This window comes from Balearica regulorum, chromosome Z, assembly GCF_011004875.1.
Source record: "Balearica regulorum gibbericeps isolate bBalReg1 chromosome Z, bBalReg1.pri, whole genome shotgun sequence".
Lineage (NCBI taxonomy): Eukaryota > Metazoa > Chordata > Aves > Gruiformes > Gruidae > Balearica > Balearica regulorum.
In genome coordinates, this window is record NC_046220.1 from 34318190 (window position 1) to 34345811 (window position 27622).

At 39.4% G+C, this 27622-nt stretch overlaps 1 protein-coding gene across 4 annotated transcripts in view; it reads left to right on the forward strand.

Annotated features, from left to right (window-relative positions):
* Positions 1-3263: 3263 nt before the first annotated feature.
* Positions 3264-27622, forward strand: part of GAK (cyclin G associated kinase) — a 75114-nt gene continuing 50755 nt past the window's right edge. For 2 of the 4 annotated variants that reach the window (XM_075740185.1, XM_075740187.1), the window contains exons 1-7: positions 3265-3600; positions 16026-16087; positions 17463-17522; positions 19418-19532; positions 19958-20100; positions 23680-23805; positions 24976-25065. In XM_075740185.1, coding sequence (XP_075596300.1) covers positions 3459-3600; positions 16026-16087; positions 17463-17522; positions 19418-19532; positions 19958-20100; positions 23680-23805; positions 24976-25065 — 738 coding nt within the window. In that variant the 5' untranslated portion in view covers positions 3265-3458. Of the gene's footprint in view, positions 3601-16025; positions 16088-17462; positions 17523-19417; positions 19533-19957; positions 20101-23679; positions 23806-24975; positions 25066-27622 lie in introns of all 4 variants that reach the window. The other 2 variants (XM_075740186.1, XM_075740188.1) reach the window with 2 other exon arrangements.

Here is a 27622-nt window from a genome sequence, read left to right on the forward strand (position 1 = left end):
TTTGTCAGTATTAGCTTTGTGACTCATGCTTTCAGAGTACATCGTAAGAGCAGCTGCACTAAAAAATACAAACCTTGGAGATGTATTTGATCTTCCAAGATGTACTTCTGAAATAGATTTTCAGCTGTGCTGAACCTAATAAATCCTGTCTAGAGCCATGCAGACATTATTATATATGCCATTTTCCTATATTTCAAATAAGTGCTACAGAGAGAAATGCAAAGTAGAATGCTAATTCATTACTATTTAATTCATTTAATTCCTAAGGAGCTGAAAGCAATTACTGGAATGGAAATTAAAGTGCGTATCTTTACTACCTGCTAATAGAATGAACTTTTCATTTAATAATTCCCCAGGTTATAGCTCTGCCTTGTCTTGACCTTATAACACAAAAGGAAATCCCTTCTTTACCACCTTCCCCACCCGAGATTTTTGTCCAGAATGATTCTTGGCTCATTCTGAGTGAGGCTGTAGAAGGCAGAGGACTGGAGGAGGGTTAAAATGGGAACGCTGGAGCAGAGCTTTTTCATCAGGAGCTCAACCATCCTGCAGCAGTCCAACGTGGCTGTCAGAACTGGGATGCAAATTAGTAACAGATGGCACAACTTTGTTTTCCTCTGCTTTTCAACAGGGATGGTGCCAGCATATAAATGGATAAGCTTTACTGCTTTTAACAACTTTAAAAAAATAAATCCATAGGCCACTCAAGCTGCATAAATAGAAAGAATACATTGCTCTTTTTGGCCAAGTACTGTTAAAAACTGGAGCATTTTACCATACTTTTGTCTTGGCATTAAATAAAAATGTCCGCCTCAGTAATGGAGAGCCTTCTAGACAGCCACACACATTTCAAACCGCATTGTACTTAGTGGTCTGCTTGACCTCTCCAGTATAGTTCTGGATACTTAAAAAGGCAGATCAGTAAAATATTACCCAGGCATTCTTTTAAACCTCTTGGCCAGAAAAGCTGCATTTACATCAAGGCTCTTCTAGCACACCTGCAGTAGCTGGAATGCCAAATCCATCCTGATTTTTTCAAATGTAACATTCCTGCTTCTTATCCTATGTTTTTTCTTATACTTCCTTCATGTGTAACAGATAGTTACTGCTCCTGCAGTCTTTCTTAGGACAAACTCCCACTGCAAGCTATGATTGTCCTATTTGAGCAATTTCAAGCAACCAGAGGAATTGTACAAATCTGTAGGCTGAGCTTTTCGTATGAGACCTGACACTTGGTGCCTATCTGCATATGATTTTTGCACTGAAATTTTGGATTATTTGTGCCAAGATTCTTTCTCAACAGTCAAATCTCTCTTGCATAAGTAGTAAACCTGCAAAGTTTTAAATACAATGTTTTCAATGATGGAATTTTATTTGCTAATTTTTATACATTAAAAATGTATACTGCCTTGTCATCCTCAGCTGTTTCTTCCAGCCCTTGCGAAGTTTCTTCCGCGCTGAGGTAAATGTGAGGCTTAGCAGTGAAACAGTCTGGGAACTGGCCATGTTAAAGCCGGTTAGCAAACAAAACCCAACAAAAACCTGAAATCCAAAAAAGGGGTCATTTTAGCCCAGGTCATTCAATCTGTTACTGAAGATATGGCAGAAACCTCAGTCTTTATTTAAGCTGAAGTATGAGTTTTAGTTGATTCACATTCTGTCTGCGACAGAGTCCTCCTTTTGGGAATGAGAAGTTGCTAACATAAAACCCAGACCTTCAAACACAGAAGGATTACTTGTGTGGTTCCTTATAAAAGATCCTGTTCCTTTTCCAGTGGCCTTGTATGAATGAGTCTTTGAAGAGGAATATGCAGATGAATGATACAACAAGGGACAATGAGCATAACAGTATGGTGTGGCAAGCCTAACCAGCAGTGTTTGCCCTAAATAATTCCAGCCTTTGCCTGAAAAAAAAAATTGGAAAAGTCAGAAACCAAAATGGGATCGAAGGGAGCATGCTCCTGCTGTGAATAGAGAGTCTACTGTTCTTGAATGGTGATGGTGGTATGATTTATGATAGCAAAAGAGGTTCTCTTATAGGGAGAACTGAAAAATAGCAGTTAACCTCTGTTACAGAGAGAAGGAAGTTCTCCATATAATCTAACTTCGATAATTTAAACTTTTTTTTTTTTATAAGAGATATAAAAAAATGGGATCTCTGTACAAAACTACTGGCCTTTAAGACCACACTTCTTGACTGGTAAGGCACTACAGAACAGTGAAGGAAGCACAGGATGCCGTGCCCTCGTAATTTCCACAGTAGCGTAAAGAACAGCAGGTTGTTAGTTTATGGAAGTTGATTGAGAAGTGCAACTTTAAAATATTTAACTACTCATCTGTGCAGGAGAAAGTAAGCATGGCCACCTGAAATCTCATGGAATTTGGGTATGTCTGGGATCACCTCCAAGTGATGGCTGCTGTCAGCAAGCAGACTGCAATAGTGAAGAGATGTGACTTTCTGGAGTAGAGTCCTGGCTAGCTGTATTCTTTCTGCAACAAAAGGTTTTGAGACAGCCTTGCTTTTAGTGATCTGCTCTCCCAGGTCATACAGCTGTATGCAGCAGATAGCCCTTACCAGTTAAGTCACCTGCTGGTGCAAGCACACGAAGTCAGCCTCACACCTTAGCACGCAGGCTAATGCTCTCCGGGGATTATAGCCATACTATTCATATTTTTACCAACATTCTTGTACCCGCCGTGCTGCAATGCATTGGAAAGGCAACACCACCATGTTCCCTGGTGCGTGCAGGTTCAGGCGGCTGGGACACGGGAAGGGCTGGCGTCGACGTGTCAGGGTGGCAGGGAAAATCGAGGGAGGTGGAAGATCCCGGGGGCTGATGAAGTGAGAGGATTACAGCAATACCCTGGGGGAAAAGCGCACGTGCAGCCCAACTGCCACCTCCGCAGGCCTGAGTTATCGACCCGAGGAACGTCACCTCCCGGTCACTGCCGAGGTGCTGAGTGTTAACTGGGGCGGTGGGGGTGCGTCAGCTACTGCCTAGTGGATGAAGTCCCCGCTCCCTGCCCCTGCTCCCACCCCCGCCCAGCACACACCCCGACCCCGCCGTGCCGGCCGCCGCGGCTGCCCACCGCCAGCGCCGCCGGCCGGGCGCAAAGGCGAGCTCCCCCCGCTGGTGCCAGGGGCGGGGCTTTCCCCGGGGGGCGGGGCGGAGCCGTCTGTCCGGCGCCACGGCTGGCTGCGGCGGCGGGCAGAGGGGTGGGCAAGGAGGAGGTGGCACCGTGAGGTCATAAATGACGCAGCGCTCCCGGAAGGAGCTCGGAGCGGAGGGAGTAGCGTCTGACGAGATGGGGTGTTGTCGCTGCGGTCGGTAGCTTGGTGGAGCCTCCTCGTCCCTCTTCCGGCCCGCCGTCCTCCTCTCCCCTGCCCCCCGCCGCCTCGGCCGCCACCGCCGGCCCCCTCCTCGTCGCCCGGCAGCTGGGCAGCGCCGGCCGGGGCCATGTCGCTCTTTCAGTCTGCCCTGGACTTCCTGGCGGGCCCCGGTTCTCTGGGGGCCGCCAGCCGCGACCAGAACGATTTTGTGGGGCAGACGGTGGAAATGGGCGACATGAAACTGCGCATCAAGCGGGTCATCGCGGAGGGTAAGCGCGGGCGGCGGCGGCAGGCCGGGGCCGGGGTCGAGCCGTGCGGGGCGGACCCCGCTCCTGCGGGGCTGGGCTTCTCAGGTGCCGGGGCTCCCGCTACCCCTTACCCCGTCTCCCCTTTCTTGGCCGGGAGGGGCTTCCTTTTTGGTAGGTCCCCCCGCGCTCTGCGAGGGGAGGCCTTGTGGGGTGAGCGGGCGGCGGTGCCCGTCCGGTGCCGTTGGCTTCCTGCTGGGCCGGCAGCCGGCCTCTCCGAAGGGCTTGTTGCCGCCTCCTTGCTGCTCTGAGTTAGCGTTGTTAGCCCACTTCAGGAATAAATCCCCGTAGAGAGCTAGTGTGTGCTCTGTGGCTACTTCTTCACTTGCTTTATGATTTGAAATACTGTCACTGTGTAACACAGGTGTCAGAGGAGTTTATAATCTACCTTGGACCTCATGGAAATACTGCATTGCATTATATTTTTTTTAAAAAAGGACAATGTATAATATTACATCAAAGGTGCAAGTTTGCCTGTGCTGTTTTGGGTTGTTTGGAAAACTGTGAAATACAGGAAAATGTTAACTTTAAACACAAATGTCAGGACACCGATCTCGTTCAACATAAAGGCTTTGTGGGACTACAGGAGTTAAATGTGTACCGGGAGTATGCCTGGGCAGTTTTCAGTTTCCGTGACTTTTTGGGTAGGCATCTTGGCGCACAACTTGCTAGCCTATTTTAAAATAGGCGCTATGTTTGGCGTGTGCAAATTACTTAGAAATTAGCAGAAATTTGGATCTTGTTGTTCTTGTGGTTAGAGGAATTACTTTATTTCTTCAAGCAGAAGAGATATTGAAAGCTTGTCTCAAAAGACTAAAATGTGAGTTTGTCCATATTAATGCATTTATGTGGTTGTTTAACTTTGTACAGGTGGTTGGTGTTACTTAGGTTAAATACCCCAAAGCTCTATTCAGAGCTCCTTTTCATTATTAAAGTTATTTTCTGTAGTTGCTTCTTGTAATTGTCTTATGTAGTTTTATAAATAGATTTATTGATTTTTTTTCCGAGTAGTTTTTTGTTGAAATCTTAGTGAACAGCATGGAAGAAGAATTTGATTCTTCAAAACTAGCTACTTACAATTCCTTGTGTAAAACACCAAATTCCTTGTGTACAACAATGGGACATTGGTCTTCACTGTTTTATCTTCTTAAGGGCAAGTAAGTTGTTACTTTAATGCTTAAGCACTTTTGGCATATGATCTTGAGCAAAACTTGGGAGTTTTTTTAGTTAGTAAGTTGTATTTAAAACCATACTAAGTGTCAAGACCTGTTCTGCCTTCAGTCTTTACTTACGGCTTCTTTACAAAAGATCCAGAGTTGAGTGAAATGCAGGTGCTCAGTATGGTGTGACTGCAAGGTGAATGTGAAATCAGCTGGCTGTTGCTGCTGATAGTGTGACGTTCCTGCCGGGAATGACCACAGCAGTTTCCAGAGAACAACAAAGGAAAGGAAGGACAGGAAACTATGTTTGAGATGTATCTGCTGTTTAGCTCTTGGTTCTGAAACAAGTATTGCATACTGTACTTTGGCAGCAGCCTGCTGTTTCCCAGGATCTGACACAGGCTTTCTAAAATGTCAGGGGAAAGAGGCCAGGTTCGATGATTTAAAGCAAATGGGGACATGCTTTAAGTCTAGGCTTCTTGAGAATTTATCTGTAACCATTGCTTCATGTTCCATGTTGGTCTCAGTATTATGGTTTTATTTCATGTCGTTTTCTCGGTATTTCACTAATTGAAATAGAGCCTAATTGCTTGCTTTTGCTAGAAAATAAGACTTTCTAGCTGAAAGTTGGCTAAAACAACCCTTAGGGAATACTCAGTTTAACTATAAAATATATGTATAAAATATAGAAGTCGTAGCCTCTCCTGCTGTCTTCAGACTGGAATTTGGAATGTTTCTGTCTTTCGCATATCATTTATTTTGTTGCTGAAACTGAATTCATCTTTGAGCTCTGAACCTGCATTTGACACCTTCTGATACATGCTTGCATAACTGGTTTATAAGCATTCCCTTCCATGCTCGCACATGCAGAATCTGTTTTTTTCTAAACAAATCCTTTCATGCCAAATTCCCTACTAAAAATCAAATTTCTGAATTTAGATTTCAAATCCATGTTGTACTGTGTGTGACCTGCCAATGCAGAGAGGTAGCCCTTTCTGTAAGATCATATGGTCTGCTTTGTTTTTAGTTGGTGTGAACAGGCTCTGTGGATTAGCGTTACCAGTATCATATGGCAGCATAAGTTCAGTTCTCACACCCTTCAACTCTTTGCAGCTCTGTAGCGTACTGCCCGTCTGTGTTGGTGCAAACACGTTTGGTCAAGCAGAACCATTAGCTGCACGGTTCATTTGGATGCGTTTCCCTGCTCACTTTGCAGAGGTGCCATGCTAGGGGTGGGACCAGGCTAACTGAAAACGTGGTTTGCTGCTGCAGGAAGCTGAGAGCAACCGGGGTGGGGGGGACGATAGGGTGGTGATGATCTCTAGCACTGATACTGTCTCCAAATGCACTAACAGCCTAAGTGTGATACAGGATGGACTGAGTGCTCCTGGAGCATGGTCTCCTGTATTTTCTGCTTGGGCATTTCAGTAGCTCATGGCAGGTAAGAAGTTTTAGAGGAAACGGGTTGGGTCCTTTGTTTAATCCATACTTGCCCATCCTATGATGCTGTCCTCATCAGCTGTCATGGTTCTTTTGGGTCCTCTGGTTAAGGGCACAGGTTGCCTCATGCTTCTAATTAAGTAAAATAGTAATTGATTGCATACCTAATTAGTAAATATTAGTAAATGTAACTATATCTCTCACTCTTTCGTGACAGAGGGCGTTCTCTTGTATGGCCGTAAGTCACTTGCCAGTCTGAGTATTCTGTACTTGTCTCCATCACAACATGGGTGTCTGCATATGGGTAGTCCAGCTGCTTGTGATAAGTTCTGCAAATGCTTACTAACATGTTTATTTTTTATAGGGTTAGGTGAGGGTGGCTTAAACTGTAGTCTCTGTCAGGTCCCTTGCTCTTCATGTGAAAGGTGTGTGTGTATTTATGCTGACTTTTGCTTCTTCAGTTGACATCCTGGAGCGTCCTTCCCTTTTGTTCAGGAATGTCAGGATTCCTGTCTCAGTCTGTACCAGATAGTCGAGGGACTGAGATGTTCCTTGCTCATTCAGTGATCGCTGTAGCCTGCACATTTGACCTTGGGAGAGAGTGAGGAGAGCGTGTGATCACAGCAGGCTGAACAGTAGTTTTCGGAGTTTTCTTGTTTCTGGCTCCTGAAAGCTGCACAGACAAACAACCTTGCAAAGTTGTTTTTCAAATGCTAGATGTTGCTGGCTTTCATTTTTGCCTGTGTTGGACAAAAATGTCTCTTCTGATTTTATGTGTTTTTACCTGGTAATGGTGACACTTAAAGATGATGGACAAGTAAAGATGGGAATTTTTTTGATCTCCACCTATACTGTAGGAGGAATAGAACCTGATCACTGTGCTGTCACAGTATTCATTGAGAGAGACTGCTGATGCCAAAGATGGTCAATGAATTACAGAAACTTATTCCTCAATTCTGTCTAGCAATGCTACTCCAATGAGACAGTAAACTGATATGTGAATAGCATGTCTTCTGACATGTGCTGTCAGGGTCCAAAATGACAAAGTTGAATTTTTTCAGAACTGTAAAATGTACATTGTACAGTTGCAATAGCTTTGGGATCTAGCTAATTGGAGAGGCCTGTTTGTGTGCTGAATGAATGTTTAATAAAATATTGCTACCTTTTAGAGCACAAATGAAAGGCGGGATGATGATCTGATAGCTAAATAGGATATTGACAAAACTGCTTCTGTGCTTAAAAATTATTCAATCTTTAAATATAATCATATTTTCTTCAATGTTTCCATTGAGCCTTTTTTGTAAAAGCCAGTTAGCTGTTGCATTGATGGGGTAGCAGAAAGTTACAGCAGTTCATAAATTATTTCATATCTCATGTTGACAAAGTAAAAATAGAATAGAGAACTTCTCTATTTTCATAGAAGTATCTCTATAATAGAACTTCATCTTTATGGTCATCTGTGGAACAAAACCTGATACTCTTATAAGGTTGAAATGATAAAGGGATCTTCTGCAAGTTTTATGTTAGGTGTTTGGTTAGATTAAGTAATGTTTTAAAGAGGTTTTAGTGTGTTAAAAATCAGTTGACAACTTCACTAGTAGTTCCTACTGCCACTCAATGCGTATTGCAATATCCCTACAAATACTCCACTGCCAGTGAGACTTTAATTTGCTTCTTGAGTACTGCTGTTGAGGTTTGTAGGTTGAGTAGTAAATATGAAATTATCAGTGAGTATCCTATTTTAGCTTTATTAAATTTTCTGGAACAGAGATCATACTAACTAAAGATAATGGCATCAGGAAAGTCTCTTTATGCCATCATTACTGTTTAAAATTACTGTTTTCATCTTTCTCAACCACTGATTCAACTGCAGACTGATTAACTTTGGAGTATGCTATGGCTCTCTCTTTAATTCTTGAGTATGTAATTCCTGTTCTGTGAAGTATAGGCTAGGACTTTGATTTTATTTGAAATGAGGCACTAGTATCTTGGTTCAAGTTAAAGAATTTATATAAAGCAACTCAGGGTCTTGTCAGTGGAAGGCAGTGATGGCATGGAATGAGGAACATTCATACTTCAGAGTATATTGAGAAATGTGCTGCTTGCTCATGTAGGCTAATTGTAATGTGTTTGACACTTGTGTTACTGCTTTAGCCAGGTACTCTTTGGCCTGACAAATATGCAGCAAAAGCTGAGGATAAGTGATGAAATTAGTGTTTCAGTGTGTGTGAGGTTCTCCTGCAGAAGAATCGGGGAATTGATATCCTCAAGTGAACAGTCAAAGATAGAGATTTCACTGTTCATGTTAATGCTGTAATGAGCAGATGATTGTGGGGTGCTTGCCAGCTCTTCAAATACCAGTTTTATCTCATGAAACACATTGACTTTTTAATGCTGATTTTATGTATGGGATACCTGAGACAAGTTCCAGAAAGCTGCCTTTTGGACACTGCAGGGTTGTAGACAAAATGGTGGAACTTCTGTGCCATTTCAGCATCACTTTCCTTGAGACTTCAAATAAATTACAAGTTTATAATACATTCAGAGTCCATTTAGCCTTGTTTTGTCTTCCAGATAAGGGGTTTTCCTTACCACTGTGTTGCTTTACTGGTTCTTGTCCCTTGGTTTAGAAAGAACCACTCTGAGAATAGACATGGATTTTTCTTCCTCCTGTGGAGGTGAGGACTGTGACTTTCAGTTTCCTGCACCATCAAGTCTTCAGGGCTTTTTTTCTATGGGCTAATGTTAATACTAGTACTTTATTCTTTTTTAATAGAGAATTTTCCTCTCAATACAACAGTATTTTGCAAATAAGACAAAACGAATCGTGCTTGTGATGTGCCACTTTGTCCAATTGTACTGCCTTTATAATGAAGTTCCAGTGGTTAAGCTAAACTTTCTGTATGCTCAAAAAAGCCATTGAAAATCAGGATTGAGATATAGGGAAGGAAATTCCCTGAAACTCCCCTGAAAGAAATATTACTTCTGGTTCCTCTTTGCTTAACTATCCATGTACACTTTACAACTTTCCAATGTTTTTTCTTTTTTACATATGAGGCTGAACAACTGCGAATAAACCAGGTGGTGGTGTAAAAAGCAGGAAACAAGCAAGTTCTGTAGCACACATTTAACAACCATTTTTCATGTGTATTGATTTCTTATGCTTCCTTTGAGCAGCAAGCATGGGCAAAAGACCACAGAAGAGAAACATGATGACAAAAATATGTTATTTAAACTGTTTGATCTGAGTCTAAAACTGCCACCATTGTGTAAGAATCATTCCTTAGAAAAGTAGCAATAGGCTACAGACCTTTATTTTTTTTTTATTTTTAAAAAGCTGTCATGAATCGAAGCCACGTAGGTGATTTGTTGTAAGCTGCATTCTGATAAAATGAAACTTGTGTCTGTTTAACGTATCAAAAAAATTCTGCTTTAGTCTTCAAGGCTTCTTCAATATTTTGAATGGGAACAGGCAGTAATACAGTTTACCAAGCGCAGAGGTGCAATTTTATGGTCTCTGCAACTCTTGGATTCACAGGGTTGTGGTATTGTAATTAAATACTGATTTTTGGATGGATGTAATTCATAAAACTCTGGGCAGCAGAGGCACAATGAACACTTAAAAATCAAGTTTCTGTGAACATTGTTAGTTTGATTTGCTGACAGATGTTTGGAGTTACTATGAAGGGAGGAGAGCTCACATCAAGTCAAAGAAGTTGCAACAGCCTGTGATGTAAAGGATGAACTGACAGTTACTCTGCAAACCATGTGTGAGGGAGGCTTCTCAGAAGTGGGAAAAAGATGACAATCTCTAAAGAAGAACTGAAGCACCCTGACCTGGCAGCTTGCCAGTTTGCATTCCCTTTACTGTAGATATGGAGAAGTTTTTTAATGTGAAACAGAACAGTGCTGTTCTTTTAAAGCTGGTGTTTCATGGGTATAGTAGTTCCTGCTTGTGGAGAGCTCTGGAAGTTTCTACCTCTCCACCTCTCAGTTGTGGGAAAGTCCAGATCTTTGAGTTTGAGCCATGTGTAATTTTTGAGGCAGTTTCCTCTTGTTATTAGAACTTTGCAACTGACACAAAGGCATGACTGGACTTCAAAAAATACACTTATCAATGCTTGACAACAATGACAGAGTATACTTTCTATTTTGAGTAAGGATATTGCTTGTACTCTGGTGGAAAAGTGTCTGTCTGCTTTCAGGTAAGATGCACTACACCTTGTAGTCCAGGCTAGAATTATGGTGTTCCAGTCAAGTTATAATTGAAACATGAGCAGCTCAAAATTGGTATGGAAGCAAATTTGGTCAGTATTTGGGAGGGGAGAGGACAAGTCATATCAAGTAGTTATAAACAGGAAGTTATTCACACCATCCCTTTCTCATGACTAGTTAACGCATTAATGAAACAATGCGTTATAGTAGCAAGCAGTTTTATGTTGTGGTTGATGTCCCGGTTTTGACGCTTCACTAGCTGACAAGTAGGAGAACTGTCATTTCACTGAAGTAGTTTGTCTGAAAAGAATCAGTGAAGATGGGGAAAAACTGGAACAGGATTAAAAAACCCCAGTTTTAAGTCCAATTTGGTTTTAGTGCAGTGAACTTACTTGATATTATGCGATGGCTAGGGTTAACTTGAGGGAGAAGGCAAATCTTCTGGTTGGAAAAGAAAGGGTCTTCTAATCTTTGTAAGAGAATGATGGAGCAATGCCTGTGGGCTGTGGTGGTGTAAGGGTGAGTGTTGAGTGCTCACTGTTAAAGCAAATGAGGTGGGGTTAGTTCCTAATGCAAAGGAAGTCATCAAATGGTCTCAGTGTGGGCCAGGAAGGTGAGGCTAGTAAGCTTTGTGCTCTAGCATCTTTCTTTTTCTCTAAGTCTGCCATGTGGCAAGCGTGATTCCAGGACTGTAGTACTCCATATTCATGAGTTGGTGTGGTGCTCTGTAGTGAACCTCTTATGTGTAAGTTTGTGTCTACAGAAAAGAAAGAAAACCAGTTTTCTTTTGCCATAATTTCTGTGGCAGAAAATAATAATCTGCGACCATTTTTGAGAGCTTGGGCTGTGTTCTGAAAAGAAGATTATGAAATGCTTCAGCAGTGAAAAACTTCTCTCAGGGCCAGAGCTTGGATGGGTATGTGTATGTATATATATACACACACGCATGCACACACACACTGGTAACCTGTATGGGGAGATACTAAGATGATTTTGCTGGTACAAAAAGCTGCAGAAAACTGACTTAGAGCCACCTACAGATATTTACATGAGTGGAAATAACAAGTGAAAACACTCCAAATAAAACTACATTCTTTCTACCCCCTTAGGAAAGAAACCAAAGCAGTCCTTCTAGTCTTAACTTTGTTTCCTCATTTGCCTCAGTCGGGTCTCCTATAAAGGTGTTTGCTCATACAGGTATGTTGATATAGGGGTGTGATCCTTGACTGACATGTTGGTCAACACTGGCTGTGTTGACTATGAAATCTTTGGTGTGGTTATAGTTAAACAGGTGAAACTGGGTTTGGTTTTTTCATTTTTGCAAATTATATTCCAAACTACATTGGTCGAAGGGGCTGGAGAAAACTGTTATGGCAAAGGAGAAGTTTTGCCAGTAGAGATGTCCATATTCAGGGTATGTTAAAATGGTTTTAATAGACTAGCTCTACAAGGAAGCCAGCATCAAACCCTAAATGAAACTGCTTTTAATAGTGAATCAGTAGGACTAATTTGGCTTTTGTGAAAGAATTGTTTTCACCAATAACAGATGGTTTTAAGAAATGTAAATTAAAAGTACCTTCACAACTTACTGTACCTCCTTTGATATCCCAGAAAATCCATAGATTTAAAATGGGTATGAGCTGTAGTGCTGCAATAATGCTGAACAGATCATTACCTGGAATGAGCAAAGTGGTATGGAACTGAATTGTGTTGAGGTGAAACAATGAAATGACAGAATGAGAAACTTAGATAAAACTGATGTTTTGACAGGGGCATTCCTGTAAAGGATGAGGTTAGAGGCCATAGCAGTGAAATTGTCTAATAAAATGGGTGTAGTGAAATAGCAATTTAAATACCACTGGGTTTTGTTTGAAGTTCTGAAAAGTTTAATGAACTTAACTCTGTGTTTAGCATTTCAGTACTTGATCTTAAGGTGCAATTGCTGAGGTAAAAGTGCATCTTGTAAGCTACTTGTGTGCTCTCAAGCTATCGCTGTTTTAATGATGTTTCTCCCTTCAGCTTGGTATTCTAATACCTCTGTATAAATCGTGAGATCCTACTGCATAACTGCTGCTAGGAACTCTGGTAAGCCATGCCACCATTGAAATGGCCTTGAAGACTCTCTTCATTACTTTTCCTTTTGTTAACCCATGCTATGAAAAATTTAGTAATTAAACCAAGTGTTTTGGTAATACACAAGTTGAGTCTGGCCAGCTTTAAATTTGACCTCAGCAAAATCTTAGTTTGGACACTTTGTATGCAGATTTCACCAGATTTCCAGATAAGGTCAATTATGCATCACTTAAAGTCAAATAGCTGTGCTTTAAATTTAACAGAGCTTTTATTGACTTCTGTTGGTAACAAGAATTTATAATTTTTAAATGGCTGGTATTGCTCAAAATGTTCACTGGCACTGCTAGTCCAAAATGAACATTTATGATTTTCAGTGACTATTGAAACTTGCAACCAGTATATGCTTCGAAGTAGTTATGAAGCTGAATATAAAACTTCTTCAGATTCCTAGCTAGCAATTAAGAGGACTGAAATTATTTTTTTTGTTGAAAATGAGATTCATTTAAATGCAACAAAACTTACTTAAACTTCAGAAGTCTTTCTGAGGTGGTTGTAACATTGTGATTCTGAGTGTTAAAAACATAGGCTTTTCCATCAAGAAATGAACTTGTGTAGTTTTCATAAATGTGGTTTTATTTTAGGCATGGTTTCAGGATAATTTGCAAACTGAGAAAATTTCAGGGCAGCTGTGAATGCATCTATAGAGTTTTGGGAGGGCTGCATGATGATCAGCACTTACGTGAAAATTTAAAATGTATCTTTTTTTAAGGCTTACTATAGTCTTTTTTTAGTCAGGTAAACTAAGTCCTCCTTTTGCTCCTTTATGTCCTCAGTGTCAACAGAATTAAGCTCAGTGATAATGTGCAATGTGCTTTATATTGTAAGCGTTTTTATAATGAAGGAAGAGCTTGTAGGAAAGCTTGTCGGACCAGTTGAAATGGTTGGAAAGGTAGCAATGTTTCTAGGGACCTTCTTCAGAGTTTGCATCAGCTTGGTTGTTAATCAAACATATGCTGGTGGATTGAATTGATCATTTAATTCTGATGCATAGGTGTTTTCACCTGTATAACTTCCAGAAGAGCGTTTGCATTTGAATGAAGCATACTTACATTTTGGAGTGCATGTAGGTAGGTCTGTGGATGTTTGTAGAGGGTACTAGCAAGGTGCATGCTTGAAATGCAGGGTACATGTGCCACATTCCAGTCCTGGTAGAATCTTTGGCAGCGTACACAGCTGAGCTGAGCTTGCAGACTAACTGTTCTGTAATCTGGGGTGCTTCTGTCACCACTTTGATCTCGAGTGCCTTCCAGAAAACTAACTGCACAGTAGTTTTGTGTACTAGAAATTTGTGCTGAGCTGAAGCCCCTAATTTTGTACACCAAAGCATTTCTAGATGCAGCTTTGCAGGGTTGTTAGATTAAAATAAAAAATATTTATCAAGATGAATGTAAAGACTTTCTTGTGTAGGGCCAGTGGTACTTTCACTGTGTAGAAGGTCTGTGGGATCTGTGTAGGACAAAGACAGAAGCAGTGACTGATGAACAGTGTAGGGGCTTGCAACTCAGTCGGACAGGGGGGCTCTGAAACCTGGGGCACACCTTTGGATGTGAATAGGGAACTGCTTGGGAAAAGCAGTCAAAACCCATTGTTTCCCAGAACCTAGCTTCAGTGGAAGGATGACTTGCAGATCATCTTGCGTGTTTCACCAGCTCTATGGAATCCATATACAGTAGTCATAACTGATCAGCACTGCCCAGACCCGTGTTTTCCTTGCTTATGTGCTCATTCACAAAGGAGCAAAGTGTCTTTAGGTAATACTATGGGGTGGTGTTAAGTGTGGACTTCCTTCTGTCTCTAGCCTTTGCCTCATCAGTGCCCAAAATGCTGATTGTAATTGCTGATCAGAACAGTTGCACTAGGGGTCTTAGAAAAGCTATGGGAACTTCCTTTTGTGGGAATTACCATACCTCATTTTACAGAATTAATCAAGGTGAATGGCTAAGCACAATGCATGCATAAGTAATGAAGTGCAGCCCTCGCTGTCTGTCATCTTCAGTGTTCTCATCAATACTTCAGCTCTTCTGTGGTGTGCTAGTTACTATTTTGCTTGTTCTCCCTGCAGCTGGGATCTTAGTTTTGCTGGTTTTGTGTATAATTATCATCTTGATAGCAGAAGGAAAGACAATATCAGGAGCCTGTCATTTATTTGTTTCATGTTGTGGATGCTACTACCAACGTAACAAGATGTGTGGGCAGTACCATTCAGGAGCTTTGAACACTGTGATGGTCAATTGCCATGTAAAACTTTTGAGAGCAGTTCTTGAAAAGCCTTGTATTGGATTGAATTGCAGAAAGCAAATACTGTGTTCACCTGAGCCTCATGTTAATACTCCTTATCCACAGAGAAGGTATTGAGTTCGAATGTGAGTGATTTGGATCCTGCATCTTTCTTAAAGTGACTTGTTTCTTGTCTGTAGCTAGTTCATTCTTAAGTTATCCTATTGTCTCAGCCTTTTTGATCAGTAAAATTTTGTAGTTCACTGACATCTTCTGTGCTTCCCCAAATTATTGCTAGAGAACATTGCTGTGTAGTTCAATGATTTACCTTTCTATTTCTTTAATATAAATTCTATTTCCATTGAAGTTTGTCACTTTGGCTGTTAATCTACTATAGACACTCTGCAATGGACAGAGTGCATATATGCAACCACACTGTTGGTATAACCATGAGGATGACATTCCCAGAAGAAATAGAAGTGATACCAGGATCTTTAAATTGAGTAGAACTGTACAAATATGTTATTTTGATACAGTTAAATTAACATAATTAGCAATTGAGGAAGATTAGTAGACCTATAACTTGTTCTCAGTCCTTTTTTACTTTTTAGACATTTGCATGGTGTTCTTGAGCAAATTGGTAGTGTTTGAAATAGATATTCTGACAAAAGGAATTGGAAGGAAAATAGTGTTTGGAATGACAAATTACAATTTAGTAACAGCATCACCCTTATGGGAGGTGTGTGCTTCAGCGCTTGAAAATGCTTTCTGCTTTTAATATGAAGCCTGAAGCATGGCAATTATCGTAACAGTATGAGGTGTATATTTAACATTTTATTTCCCTCGATTATTGCTATTTTTATAGGAAGCCTAACAGTGTAAAACCAAGAAGTAGTTTTTAATGAAAATCTTTAGGTAATACTGACTGTACTGAATCTTGATTTCATAAGAACCTGCATTAAAGCTTCATAGGAAATTTGTATATGCAGACTGACAAAATGAAGGAAAGTAACAGTCAGTGTTCTGGCATGTGTAAAAGAAAGGCAGAGAATATTTTAGCTCTTGTATGGAGGTTACTCATACTCTCAGCAAGCCACTGAAAATATATATACTTCTTACATTCAGAAAAGCATCTAAATTCATGCATTAGCTCTGTTAGACTAAAAAGAATGATTTAACTGAATGTTGAAGTTAAAACTGACTTAGTGTTCCTTCTTCTTTTAGGTGGTTTTGCTTTTGTCTATGAAGCTCAAGATCTTGGAAGTGGGAAAGACTATGCTTTAAAGGTATGCTTACAAGGTCTGTCTTTTTGCTTGCTGCTTTAGCATGACAGTTAATTCTTGATGTGTGCCACTGAACAAGTCTTTTGGAAAAATCCACAATGATAGTGGTGTTTGTATTTAAAATTTTTTTTTTATTTTACGTGTATTTAAAACAATTACTCTTGTTTCTGTCAAAAATGGGAGTTGCTTTATTAGGTAGTACTGCTGTTTGTCTTCATTTGGTCTAGAAATTAATGATCTTTCCCCAAGCATTTTGCTGCATGGGTAAAAGGAATCTTTCCTAGTTACCTAAAGTGGGGTACAGGAGTATTTTTCACTCCTCAGAAGCAGATGTAGGCTACCGGTTAGCCTACCTTTGTACTTCCAGAGTTAAGTTTCATCAACATTAAAAATACTTCACACTTTGACTCATTGATTGAACATTCAGCCTAGCACTTTTCAGAGACCCTCTTGTTTTCTGAAGGCTTATAATACTCATGTAACAGCTGAAAAACTGAAGTATTGTGGAAAGGACAATAAAGTGAAGTAATTTGTTGTATTTTACTGCAAAAAAAGAAGTCATGCCACTTGTGTTCATCACAAAATGACTTCATTTTTGGAGTAGGTGTGTTCTGTGGCTGTCTCAGTATGAAGACATCTATCATGGAGAGAAAGTGAAAAGGGTAGTAGCATGAGAGGTGGGAGAGGTAAGATGGTGTTACATCACCAGTAATTACTTGGTCTGTTTTTTCCCTTTTCATACCACTTCCTACAGTAACAAAACATCTGACCAAATCCATATAGTATATGTTCAAAATGTCATCTAGAAGTAGCCCCATTTAAAAATAAAAGGTGAACCATTACTGTACTTTTTTGTGAAACAGGTACTTTTGTAGTAAATGCTCTGATTCTAGTCAAATGTTGACTTCAAATCCAAGTAATAGTAATGCTTGATTTTGCTGTTGATTACTTAGGTACCATTGAAAAAGTTGAACTACATAATTTGGAGAAGTTTTTGTTGGATTGGGTTGAAGGTTGTTCTTAAAGATTGGAGGCAGAAGATGAATCTTTACTTGTCAGTGCACAATGGTGTAGCCAGGAGACTTTAGTGTGTTATACAACAGAAGACTGTCAGAGCAGTTACTTTACAAGTGTCAAAGTTTACAACTGCTCAGTTATCACTAAACATGAATGGTACAGGTAGCTGTAAAACTGGGTGCTATATTTATGGTAGTATGTCCAAATGTGCAATAAGCCTGCTTTGTATCCCATCACAGTTCCTTATGTTTTTGGCTGTTGCTTATCCTTTGTGTTCTGCGGGGGTGGGGTGGGGGAACCAACTGTGCACTGATTTTCTGTAAGTTTTAATAACTACTGTAATTATTCTATTTTCTGACAGCGATTGTTATCTAATGAAGAAGAAAAGAACAAAGCCATCATTCAGGAAGTTTGTTTTATGGTATCCTTTTCTGGAACATATTTTAATGTTTTGATTTAATTGCCTGATATCAAACATTTCTGAGAAGACTGCTCTACAGATTCAGTTCTTTCCATGCCATACACTGCTTATGAGAACTGACATTCTGAGGGAGGTCTGGGTTCCTGATTTGTCATAAATCTGGCACCAACATCCAGCATGTTCAGTTTTCCAAAAATTGCAGGAATTTAATGTGTGCAGATAACTTTTGTAGCTAGTATAGACTTTGTCATATGCTTTGTCTAGCAAGAAGTGAAATTCTTATTTGAGCTTTCTTGCAGTCCTGTGACTATGGTCAAGAGACCTTTTGACTATTCAGATGATACTTAGATCTTTTGAATTCCCTCACTTGCACTAGATCCATTGCCTTTTTGACTACTCAAAACTTTGCGTTTACTCTCAATGTTTCTTAATTTCTGCCTTAGATATGTCTGGCTTTGAAAAGTAATATTAAAGAATGAATTTCAGTAGAATACATGCATCAGAAACAAAAAGCAGATGTTTCTCAGTGTTGTTGCTGTCCTTTTCGTCTTCAGTGATGTTAGTGTGGTATGATGTCATATCAGTGTTTTCAATCCTTGACTTTAGTAAACTCAATATTTGTTCCCCAGCATCTGCTCTAAGAACCATAGTTTGTTTCAAGAGTCAGCGAGTAGCTGTGGTATGCTGTTTTGTTTACCACTCTGAGTATTCAGCTTCATTTTGAGTTATCAGGCAAAACTGTTGATCTTAATTTAAGCTGCTCAAATATTTCTTTTTATGATTACTGAAATGTTTGACAAAATCTTACACTAAACGTAGTTCACTAGAAGTACACTTGCAAAGCAGGGACTACCATAGCACTATACATTTTTCTAGCTAATCTGACTACATCTTGCCACAAATAAAGAACTGAATGTTTTTTGGATTTTTTTTCACAGCTCAGGCTCATAACATATACATAACATGAACAAGGGTTAACTCATGCTAACTTTCCAAGATATAACTGTAAAATGAAATTAATTACTGCAGGTCTGAGTAAAAGTATGTGAAGAGATGCATAAGATACAAAATAGTACTTTGTATTCATTCTAAGGTGATGGATCAAACTTGCCCTTTGTAATAGCTTTGTTGTACTTAACAATGTCTTTGCTTTTTTCTTTTCAGACTTGATGAATGCATCTTGTAAATAGTGTGTTTGTCTCATAGATGTTTCTCAGTATATGACCAAGGTGATGCACATCAGGCACAACACTAACAGGCGTAATACAATGTAACTTCCACTGGCAGGAGTTGAGATTACTTACATTTTGCTCCCCTTTACATAGTTCAAAAATGTTACCTTGAATTTTTGAACTGGAAGTGAAACCTGACAAAGCATTTAATATGAAGAATTATTAGTAATGATGGGAGGATAAGTTCCTCAGTCTTTTAGAGCTTTTATTTGCTTTGAATTTTATTTAAAGTAAATTAAAACATAACATACTTAATACTTGCCTTGGAAAGACAGGTGTTGATACAACAGCCCTTTCTTGATCAGCCATCTGGAGAAACAGCTGATAATTAAAAGGTCTCTCTGGTACTTGTGCTAATGCCTTGTAGTCATTGTCAAAAAGAAGTAACTAGGCCTGTTATGAAGTCCAGTTTCCTCAGAGCCTTAACCACAAGGACTTTTTGATGTTTTATTTTGGCTTTTTATTACTACCTTCAGTGGCTCCCCTTAAAGTATCTTTTTTCAACCAAGGCCTGGATTTCCCTGTTCTTTTCAGTAATTTAATTGCAGCTGTAGTGCTTTCTGTGGTTTTAAGCTAACATTTCAGATTAGATGTCTGTGAACTGCTGTATACAATTGTATCAGTAAACTTAGCAGTTGTCTTCCTTGAACATGCTATCTCCAGAAAAAACTTTCAGGTCATCCCAACATTGTCCAGTTCTGCTCTGCTGCATCTATAGGAAAAGAAGAATCAGACACAGGACAGGGAGAGTTTCTTCTGCTTACAGAGCTGTGTAAAGGTAAACATTTTTCTTCCCCAGCAATGCATGTTGCTTCTGATACCTGTTTTGCACAGGTTGCTTCACAGCTTAGAAGCTTTGAAAGCCTCTTAAAGATAGCATAGTTCAGTGGACCTCATCTTTTATAGGATAAAGATCATGTTCTTTGAGACTGTAGTTCAACCTCATCTTAAATATGGGATGATAATTAAATTCTTTGTTTGATACTAGTCAGAGGAAGGAAGAGAAGGAATAGTTCCTTAGTGCACCATTTCCTTCCGCACTGCAGTCAGTGTAGATTTGCCATTTTCAGAATATCCATCTAATGTTGCCACTCAAGACTGTAAATCTTCCTTGATGAGAAAAGTGTTTGTCCACTCATGCCAAGCTTTCAGAATTTGTTGTGGTTTGTGTGTGCTGATGTGAATTTCTCTGATTTCCTGCAGGACAGCTAGTGGAATTCTTAAAGAAGGTAGAATCCAAAGGACCTGTCTCCTGTGACACAGTTTTGAAGATTTTTTATCAGACCTGCAGAGCAGTGCAACATATGCATAAGCAGAAGCCTCCTATTATCCATAGAGATTTAAAGGTGTGTTACAATTTTTAAAGGCTGAAGTTTTAAACTGTAAAGGAGCCTTTCAGGCTGAATCAGTGTTAAGGGTGTTGATCAAATGCAGTGGACACTCTTGAGCACAGTGCTTACATGTATTGCCTTGCCAAGGCTGCTGGGTGTCAGTGAAGATTATCGCTGAAATACTTGCATCTCCTCAAACAACGTCTTTTCATTGTGCTTGTGGTGTTAGTACTACTCGTTCTCTATCTGAACGAGCTGACAGAATAGTTTATCGTGGTTTGCTGATGAAGTTAGTCTAAGTAATTTGCTTTTGATAACATAACTGGTTATGACTTGGCATTGCCACTTTGGGGTGAGCAGGTTTTCTACATAAACGAGGTAAAGCTGTGAAGGAGAAGAGAAGGTGATGTTGGATTCTCTGTGAAAGGTTACGTAGCCTTTGAGAATGTGTAGTAAACTGTTTTAGAACTAACAACTTGCATTGCATTTTAGGGCTTGTTTTTAACTTGAATTTTTAAATTTGCTAGGCATAATTCATGATAGATTCTGTTTCTTAATTTTTCATTCTGTTCACCATTACCAAGATGCTGTAGGGTTATGGTGTAGAAAGTATCTTCTTAGAAAGTTTGAAGATTTGAAAGGACTTCATCTGCGTTTGAATTTTGTATTTTGAAGGCAGAGGTTCAGCTTTACATTGTGCTATACCTTAGACAAAGGAGCCTTAATAATCAGTGAGTTTCTGCTGTACTACAAATACATTTGAACCTAGTGGAAAGAGGTGGTCTTCATAAACATAAACAAGATAAGACAAGATTCTTATTCCTGAAACAGTATATGAATTTCATGCATATGTCTGTTTCCTGCTTGATGTGGTATCAGCTGAATATAAAAAAATGAAAATTTGTTCTTCTATGTACTTGATTACTTTGGGGAAAGGAAAACTAAACCACTTTTTAAAAGTGTGCTAGGTGTTTTCAACACTTGTTGAAAGTTTGATGTTAGCCACTAGTATAGCCCCTCAATATAAAAATAGTTGTGATGAGCACTCCTGGTTTTTTTCTTAGTACCATTGGGCAGGCTTCTAGGTCATGTCAAATTTTAAGCAAGGTGGGTAGAACTTTCTTGGTATTATTTTCAGAATAAAATCTCTTATACTTCACAGAAATTTCTATACACCAGCGCCTAGAAAAGCTTGTAGAAAAGGTGGATCTCTTCTCTGAAAAAGGGGTAAAAAAATGTATTTACAAATAAATATACAATTTCTTACGTTCCCAGCTCCATAGTTGATCTAATGCTGTCATTCAAGGTCTGTTTTTTCTTATCAAGTATTGTAAGTTCCTGAGAGATAAAATATGGAAAAAGGCAGGAATTTGGTTTCCTGTTGGCTTCATGTTACAGGGGCTGCAAAGCAAGATTAGATGATAGTTGTGCTACAGTAGGCAGAGACCTTACTACAATCAGGAGCCCAATAGGGAACACTTAACTGTGCTAAGCTTTCCAGAAGACTGAACTTAGGTCAGCAGCATAAAGAACTGTAGGTCAAAGTTTTGAGCCAATCTCAAATGCTAGTGTAGCTTTTGGGGGAGGGGTGTAGTGGGGTAGAGTCCCAACATTTTTCTCAATTATTTTGACTAAAAATGTAAGGATTCATTAACTTCTACAGTGCAGCTTAAAAACAAGTTCACCATCATAGTGGTGGCTGTTTCTGTCCTCCTGTGGCTTCCTTCTCTTGTCAGCGTAGTGTATTCTTTATCTGAACCCCTTTGAGTGATGTTCGCACTTACAGTATGTGTGTACAGCACTGTAGGAACCCTACTAATTAGAGTTGTAAAAACACTAAGCTAGTTAGAGGGCAAATTGTTAAAATGTCAGTGCTTCTTGGATATCTTAATTATGTGAATTTGATCTGGATTTGCCATGCAGTGCACAGCTACTCTGCATAACACAGGTCATAGAGCCTGTTAAAATATGAATAATCAGCTGTAATGTTTTACCTTATTTAGCAACCTTTACCAAAGCACAAAAATGAATATGTGCACAGAAGCTTGATCTCTGGTCTTACTGTGACAATTTTTAGTGTGTAAATTTAATTTGATGTTGAATCCCCCCCCCCCGTAGTACATGGAGAAAAGCAAAGGTTATCCAACAGAGAAAGAAGTTCAGCCTGCTCATTGAGATTGGTATTGTAACCACATCATTAACAGAGCTGTTGTGGTTTAACCTGGCTGGCAGTGAAAAAAAATACAGCTGTTTGCTTGCTCCCTGACCCTTCCTCCCCTCCTGTGGAACTGAAAAGGAAAGACAAAAGTACAACTTGTGGGTTGAGGTAAAGACTGTTTAATAGAACAGAAAAGGAAGATAATGATAATAAAAAAATATACAAAACAAGTGATTTCTCACCACCTGAAGTCGATGCCCTGCCTCCTGGCCCAACCCCCAGTTTTATACAGAGCATAATGCCATATGGTATGGAATATCCCTTTGGCCAGTTTGGGTGAGCTGTCCTGGCTGTCCCCCCTCTTAGCTTCTTGTGCACCCTCTGCCTTCTTGTTGGCAGGGCAGTATGAGAAGTTGAGAAGTCCTTGACTGCTTGGCAACAACTAAAACATGAGTGTGTTATAAACATTATTCTCGTCCTAAATCCAAAACACAGCACTATGCCAGCTGCTAGGAATAAAATTAACTCTATCCCTGCTGAAACCAGGATAAGAGTGTATGTCTTCCTGCAGGGTAGTCAAAATTAATTTTATGGTGGAAGAAGTTGGAAGGGGCATGTATAAGGGAGGCGAGTAGGATGTTCTGAAAAAAGAAAGGAAGGAAGTCCAGAGATGATGTGGTTTTGAAGGGAAAGGAAAGACAAGCCTGGTTACCTGAAGTGTGTCATTGTCATGTTACTAATATGCCTCTTAACTTTTACACCTTTTCCTGACTTCAGAGATACAAATTTTCTTTTTCAGTCCTCTTGTTGTTATGACTCTACCACACTTCTGGCCAATACCCTTAAGTTTCATCCCCATTTCATTTAGCAATTCAGGAAGGTTGGATTTTGTGAATTAGAAGAGGGAGGGATGATTCAGGGAGCACAGGGTCCTCAAATAGCTGGTTTCTGTGTCTGTCTGCACAGGGTCATGGCTGCCTCTTTCTGCGTGTTCCCCAGCAGCCTGTTTCTCTACTAGTACCTTCCTGGTTTGTGTCTGTGGCAGTCATAACCTCCACTTCACTGCACTTAAGCTCAGTGTTCAGTTTTGTGTATGTAAACATTTGGATTCCAAGATACTACTTCTGCAAGTGGTCCTCTGAAAAACTGTCCTCTTAAGCACTAAGAAAATTATTTTCTTTCCTGGGGTTTATTTCCTGCTCACTTGAGTGTTTCTTGCTTATAGTGGTTTTGGTGCTTCCTTTTTAAAATTGGCTGTATTCCTACCATATACGTCTACAGTACTGTCTGAAATCTTTGTGCTCCTGTAAACAACATTCTGGGCTATAGTGAGTATTTTTTGTATATACGCACAAGTGAGTTGATGTTTAAAAGCATGTGTGTTAGTGTACAGAAAAAAAGATGTGTTTAATTTATTATTCTACCTCTTTTTGAAGGTTGAAAACTTGCTTATTAGTAACCAGGGGACGATTAAACTTTGTGACTTTGGTAGTGCTACAACTATAGCTTACTATCCTGACTACAACTGGTCTGCACAGAAGAGAGCACTGGTTGAAGAAGAGGTGAGACTATTTTAATGTGATTAATCTCAATATCAACAGTAGATTCATTTGACTGTTACTATTAATCTGACATTGATTTGTGGGACTTCTAAGACAACTGAAGATTGTTTCAGTTGTAGAGTTGTTTGTAAAGCTTTGGTGGTTTATATTTGTGTTGCCAGAGTTCAAACACTGTCTGCAGTTATAATCATAGCTTGTGTTCTGTAGCTGTGTATATAAACACTGCTTCAGCTTGAGCAGTCTCCATTCTGCAATCTGATGTGAAAATAGAAGTGATTACTAGAGCTTCTTCTAATTGTACTCTGAACAGGAAGTGAAAAACTGGTTATGCCAAAGTGATTCCCACCGTCTCAACTTTTTTTTTCAGTTCAATCATGTATAAGAAACAGCAAGTCTGCTCAGCAGAATTTAAATAGGCAGTATTGCAGTGCCTCTGGGACCTCAGTGACAGTCTTAAGCATGCAGTGTGTTTTTTGCAAAGTGCATTTGTTTTTAGTTTAGATTCACCAGCATTACTCTCAACTCTAATGTAGTACATTAGCTGGACTTGGACTTTTAAGCATGGAGAAATAATGACACTTAAAGTTCATTTGTGCAACTTCTGATATCTTGAATCTCTGTAAATGTCCCGTTTTGGATTCCAGCATCCTTGGAGAGCAATCCATTGATTTCTAGAGAAGAAAAGATGATGTACCACTGTGTTGTATAGTCTATGCAAAAAGATGGTAGAAAAGGTCTCTTCAGGGATCTTTGTGAACATAACTTAACTCTTTGGACGTATCTGTACTGTCATTAAGTGTCATGAGGAAGTGAGAAATACATACTGGAGCATGAATTCATTTCTTGGTTTACTGTTGACTTTCTGTATTTATGCCCATATCTGTCTTTGCCTTATGTAAAACAGTCATTTTACTTTACGTGTTTTGCAGTTTGGAAGGACTCTTGAATATTACAATGTTATTTGAGTACTACTGTCTTTATCTGGCCTTATATCAAAGCTGTTGTGACTATTGCAGGATTCAATTGATGGCTTCTACCTTAACAAGTATTTCTGAAATTAATTTTCGAAGTGAGAATGCTATCTGTTCTATGTGGAGAGACATTTCCTTGGTTGAATGCTGTTAGAGCTTATTATTCAAGTTCTGTTTCAAGAAATTCTGTCTTTTGCAGATCACAAGGAATACAACACCAATGTATAGGACACCAGAAATGGTAGACTTGTATTCAAATTTTCCAATTGGTGAAAAACAGGACATTTGGGTAAGAAATTTTTCTCTTGCTGTATCATAGCTGCCTATGTCATAGTGAAATTGATTTTGCAGTCTTCATGTTAATTAGTTGATTAAATAAATAAAAGCACCAAAAATAAACATAGGATAGTCTTATGTCAGAATAAACTTAAATAGGATGAACTGTGTATCTAAATGTTAAAAGAATGAAATATAATATTTGAGGTTTTCTCCCAGATGTAGCTTGGCTTCCGCTGAGAGGCAATGCTGAACTTCTTTGTCATTCAGTAGAACTGTGGCCTAGTTGGAGTTTGCTACCATAGACCCAGAACACTTACAGTCCTGATATGCAAAGTCTTGCCTTTAATGCTCTGCCTTGCATGTAATCCTGGGACAGCCTATTGCTGAATTCAGAATGGTTACATCTAGGTATTGCATCTAGATGAAATACTGACAGCAAAGATGAGAATGATCTAGACACCATTCATGCTTTGTATAAAAAGGATGGTAAACTGTTAACATTCACTAAAAAATCTGTGGCCAGAATTAGAGGTAAATATTAAATCCTCAGTTGTACCTTTTGCAGTTGTGTAATACTAATATAGTACTGGGATACAGCCCAGTGACATTGTGCATAGGGACTTAGTTTATTGTATGTTTTTTACAGTAGCAGGTGTCAAGCTGTTCAGCTGTTATCTGTATTGGCACTGTGTCAAAAGAAAATTGGAGAAAATGTAATACTGGTGCTTTAAAAGTTTTTATTTGGAATCTCAGAACATTCAGTTTCCTAAATTAGGTACAAGATATTGTAGAAGCTCATATTCAGCTTCTGCAGCTGGTGGCGATTTTCTTCTGGCATGTGAGAAATACCAGGAAAAATACAATTTTTGACTGTTTGGTTACTTCACAGGAGTTAAATACTGGCAGCTGGAGCCAAGATTACATCCAGTTAAACACAAATCTAGAAGTGCATTTAACAAAAGCCTCAGTCAAAAGAGCATTTACAATTTATTTTTTGTTTAGAATAATTCGGTATCTGTTAGTATTAACATGGTAGTTGTATTAACATGGTAGTTGTCTCCTGCTGTGTCTTTGGAAGATCTGTTCCATTTACTATGCCTTCATTGGAACATGTTGTTCTGTGTTTTTTTCCTTTACACTCTGGGTTCAATGAAAACAAACAAAGTATTTGGCAGTAGAATATGGCACTGTCTCAGGAAGCATAACTGATCTTGTAGTTTGTGGTTAGGATAAACAAAGCAGTTTTCCTAAGAAGGTAGGCAGGGTGCTTGTGGTCTGTGTGCTTGCCACTGTATGAGTTTAAAAGTATAAAGGAGCTAGAAATGTCTTACTTAAAACAGCAGCATAGATAAAACATTAGTTATCAACCACATAGATTCCACAATAGGAATGCTTTCTGTACTTTTCCTACCTAGTTCTAGAGATCTTCAGAAAATGAACACTAAACTCAAATACCTTTAGTTCCTTTTTTCCAAATTAATGTGATTTCCTGAACTGAAATTCAGGTGAATTGCACTGAAATAATAGGCTTTACCTTGTCTTAAAGATTTTTCTCCATTGAAATTATCTTTTGCCTTGGAAGGCCCTTCATACACTCGCCCTCTTATAAATGTCTGAAAAAGCAAAAGAGTGGGCTTTGGAGTATGTTTAAGGAACAAAATTTCTAAGTTAGATTCCTCTTACCAGTATCTGGTAAAAAATGCTTCTAGTCAGTGCAAGACATCTTGCGCATCTTTAATTCTGTGGGAGCTGAAGGATCTCTTTAGATTTCATGTAGTTTAATTCTATTCAGAAAGTACTTTGGTGTCATACCTGTGTGTCATCCTGCAGCTATACTGTAAAACTTAGCATTGTTTTAAGTATGCTGCATATTGTCTGAAGCTGGTAAGTGAAAAAATAACAGTATTTTGATTTATTTCAAACAGCCCCGCCCCAAACACTCCCCTACCACAACTCCCCAAAACCCTCACTGTCGCCTTAAGGAAGAGTTAAATTAGCTGCTGGTAAGGCACAGCAACTGGTCAAAAAGCTGTTCATAGTTATTTTTGGTCACTTTGTCATGCTACTCTTTCACCTGCTGGCATGTAAGTGCTCAAACTGACCCAGGCAGCTTCTGTAGAGGGGCTGTCTGCAGTTGTGGGGCAACATCTTGGGGAAATCGGCTCTTCTGTTAAGTGTATTAATGCTGAGGTTATGTGGATGGTCTTGGCTTTGAGGAATTGTCTTCCTGCAACTGGAATAGCCTTTTAGCCAAACTGAATCACAATCGGTGTTTAAAATATTCAGAATACATCACTATTACAATCCTAAGTTACAGATAAAGCAGAGGGAATGAAAAACATTCTTTAGCAAAGCAGAGTTCAAATCTAAGTGATCTCTTCACTTCCTCTGCATTCAGCCGATTGCCTTTGGCTATGGATGTTATCTTCTGATGTGCTTGGTGTCTCAGACTATGCAGGGAATAGTTTCGTTCCTCCAACTAAATTATGATCTGCCTTCTTTATGAACAGGCATTTCTGTGGCAGAGTAGGTGGTATTTTCTGTATGCCTCTGCTGGATTAATTAAT